General features: G+C 36.0%; 1 protein-coding gene across 1 annotated transcript; it reads left to right on the plus strand.

The window, feature by feature from the left end:
- The first annotated feature begins 1,145 nt into the window (after window positions 1-1,145).
- LOC145960365 (uncharacterized) lies at window positions 1,146-2,193 on the plus strand. Its single transcript, XM_083079758.1, has one exon. It carries the CDS (start codon window positions 1,455-1,457, stop codon window positions 2,049-2,051), a length of 597 nt encoding a protein of 198 aa, XP_082935884.1. The 5' UTR covers window positions 1,146-1,454; the 3' UTR covers window positions 2,052-2,193.
- The last annotated feature ends 452 nt before the right edge of the window (window positions 2,194-2,645 follow it).

Raw genomic sequence — 2,645 nt, forward strand, 5'->3', positions numbered from 1 at the left:
TAACGGAAAGTAAAATCTTAGTATACATGGATGACCTTCTTATTGCTACCGAAAAAATAAAAGAACATCTTGATATTTTACGTGAAATATTCGAAGTCGCGCAAAAACATAATCTCAGACTCCGCCTAGACAAATGCTCCTTTTTATATAATCAAATCACGTATCTCGGTTATTCTATTAATGAAAATGGTATCCAACCCAGTGAAGCGAATATCGAATCTATTATTAATTACCCTGTTCCGCGCAATATAAAAGAAGTTCAGCGATTCATAGGTCTCGCAAGCTACTTTAGAAAATTTATCCCAAAATTTTCATTGATAGCAAAACCTCTATACGATTTACTGAAAAAAAATACTGAATTCAACTTTGGCAAAGAAGAAAATAAAGCATGCGAAACACTAAAAACTTATTTATCTAATAAGCCAATTTTAGCAATCTATTGCCCCCTCGCGATAACAGAACTGCATTGCGATGCCAGTACAAATGGATTCGGAGCTATCCTGCTACAAAAGCAGGAGGGAGAACAGTTTAGACCGGTATCATATTTTAGCCATCGAACAACTCCCGTAGAGTCCAAATACCATAGTTTTGAACTCGAATGTCTAGCCGCTGTATATGCTATAAAACGATTTCACATTTATTTACAAGGTATCAAGTTTAAAATCGTCACCGATTGTGATAGCTTCCGTCTTACACTCAATAAACAAACCATTAGTCCACGAATAGCTCGGTGGGCAATGTTCCTACAATACGATTATGAAATAATACACCGACCAGGCAAACGCATGGGACATGTCGACGCGCTCAGTAGATGCAATAGCGTTTTAATTCTAGAAGGCAATACTTTTGAACAAGTACTTTCGTTAAAACAAGAACAGGATCAGGAAATTTGCAAAATTCGAGACAAACTAGAAAAGAGCGAGAATAAATTATACGAGTTAAGAGATGGACTTGTTTATAGAAAAATAAATAAACATAAACTATTGTTTTACGTCCCGGAAACGATGGAAAACAATGTTATTCGTACTTGCCACGACGATCTCGGTCATGTAGGCGTTAAAAAAGTAATTGCAAATATTACAAAAGTATACTGGTTCCCTAGAATACAAGAAAAAGTGAAAAATTATATAAAAAATTGTCTAAAATGTATTGAATTCTCTGGATCTAGTGGGAAACCAGAAGGATATTTACACAGCATTCCAAAGGGGAATCTACCGTTTCAAACTTATCACATAGATCATTATGGACCCCTTGATAAAACAAGTAAAGGTCACAAACACATATTATCCATCATAGACGGGTTTACGAAATTTTCACGACTCTATCCGTGTAAATCTACAACGTCAAGCGAAGCCATAAAGCATTTAAAAGAATATTTTCGTTGTTATAGTAAACCACACTGTCTTGTAAGCGACCGTGGCAGCGCTTTCACCTCGGCCGAATTTAAAAATTTTATGAAAGAAGAATCAATTAAACACACTTTAATAGCTGTTGGTACTCCGCGTGCAAACGGACAAATAGAAAGATTACATCGAATGTTAACACCCATGCTTGCAAAAACGAGCGACTCATCTAAAAAATGGGATCAAGTAGTCGACTTAGCCGAATTCGCAATTAATAATACAATTTGCAGATCGATCGGAACTACTCCTAGTAAACTATTATTCGGCTTAGATCAGTTAGGACAAATAAATGATACCTTACGCTTATATTTAAATAATCAAACGAATGAGAGAAATCTGGAAAAACTACGAGAAGTAGCTTCATTCGAAATATCAAAAATCCAAGCTATAAACGAAAAATATTATGATAACACGCGTAAAAAGGCCAACACCTATAACATTAACGATTACGTAATGATAGCGAACGTAGACACTACCGTCGGAATAAACAAGAAACTTATCCCAAAATATAAGGGACCATATATTGTACGTAAAGTTTTAGACAACGACCGATATGTTGTAACTGACGTTCCAGGCTCTCAAGTTACGCAAATACCATATAATGGTGTAATATCCGCCGATCATATGAGACACTGGACACACGATTAACTATATTTAATACATTATAATAATCATACTTTAATATCTTAAGAAAATATATACATATACATAACTGTTTATATTATTATCTAGCATTATATTATACGCCTCAACTATGACCGGGACGGTCAATCGTCAGGATGGACGAACTGTAGGGATCAAAGATACCGATTCCTTTCGGTGAGATCCTCGCGAGGATCTCTTATCGCGCAGAGCGGCTCGTGGCTCTCCTCAGATCGGTTGTCAAAGTCGCACCGCGAGACGCTGCTCATCAACAAAGCACGGCCGAAACATATATATTGAGGGAGCGAGGCGGAACGAGACAGTCCTGCCCTAGCCTTAGCAGAGTAAGCTTATGTAATAAATTTGTGACAAAATAAAGAGATTGATTTAACCACAATATCAACTAAAAGCAGCTCTTTGACTATTGTCTGTTTCATAGATACGGTATATGATGTCAATTTAAGAGCTTGGAAAAAAATAAAAATTGTAATGAACAGGAAGAACGGCTTAAAATAATAGAATCTACTGCAGCAATAATTCGTGAAGACATTCGATCTTTAATAAAATATAATAGTGAATATCCCCCAATGAATGAAATGT

Source organism: Camponotus vicinus, unplaced genomic scaffold (genome assembly GCF_025532165.1).
Source record: "Camponotus vicinus isolate PSW18456_S1 unplaced genomic scaffold, iyCamVici1.0 SCAF_10, whole genome shotgun sequence".
NCBI classification, from domain to species: domain Eukaryota; kingdom Metazoa; phylum Arthropoda; class Insecta; order Hymenoptera; family Formicidae; genus Camponotus; species Camponotus vicinus.

Coding starts and splice junctions, on each gene's coding strand:
- LOC145960365 (XM_083079758.1), top strand. CDS start 1,455: ATGAAAGAAGAATCAATTAAACACACTTTAATAGCTGTTGGTACTCCG.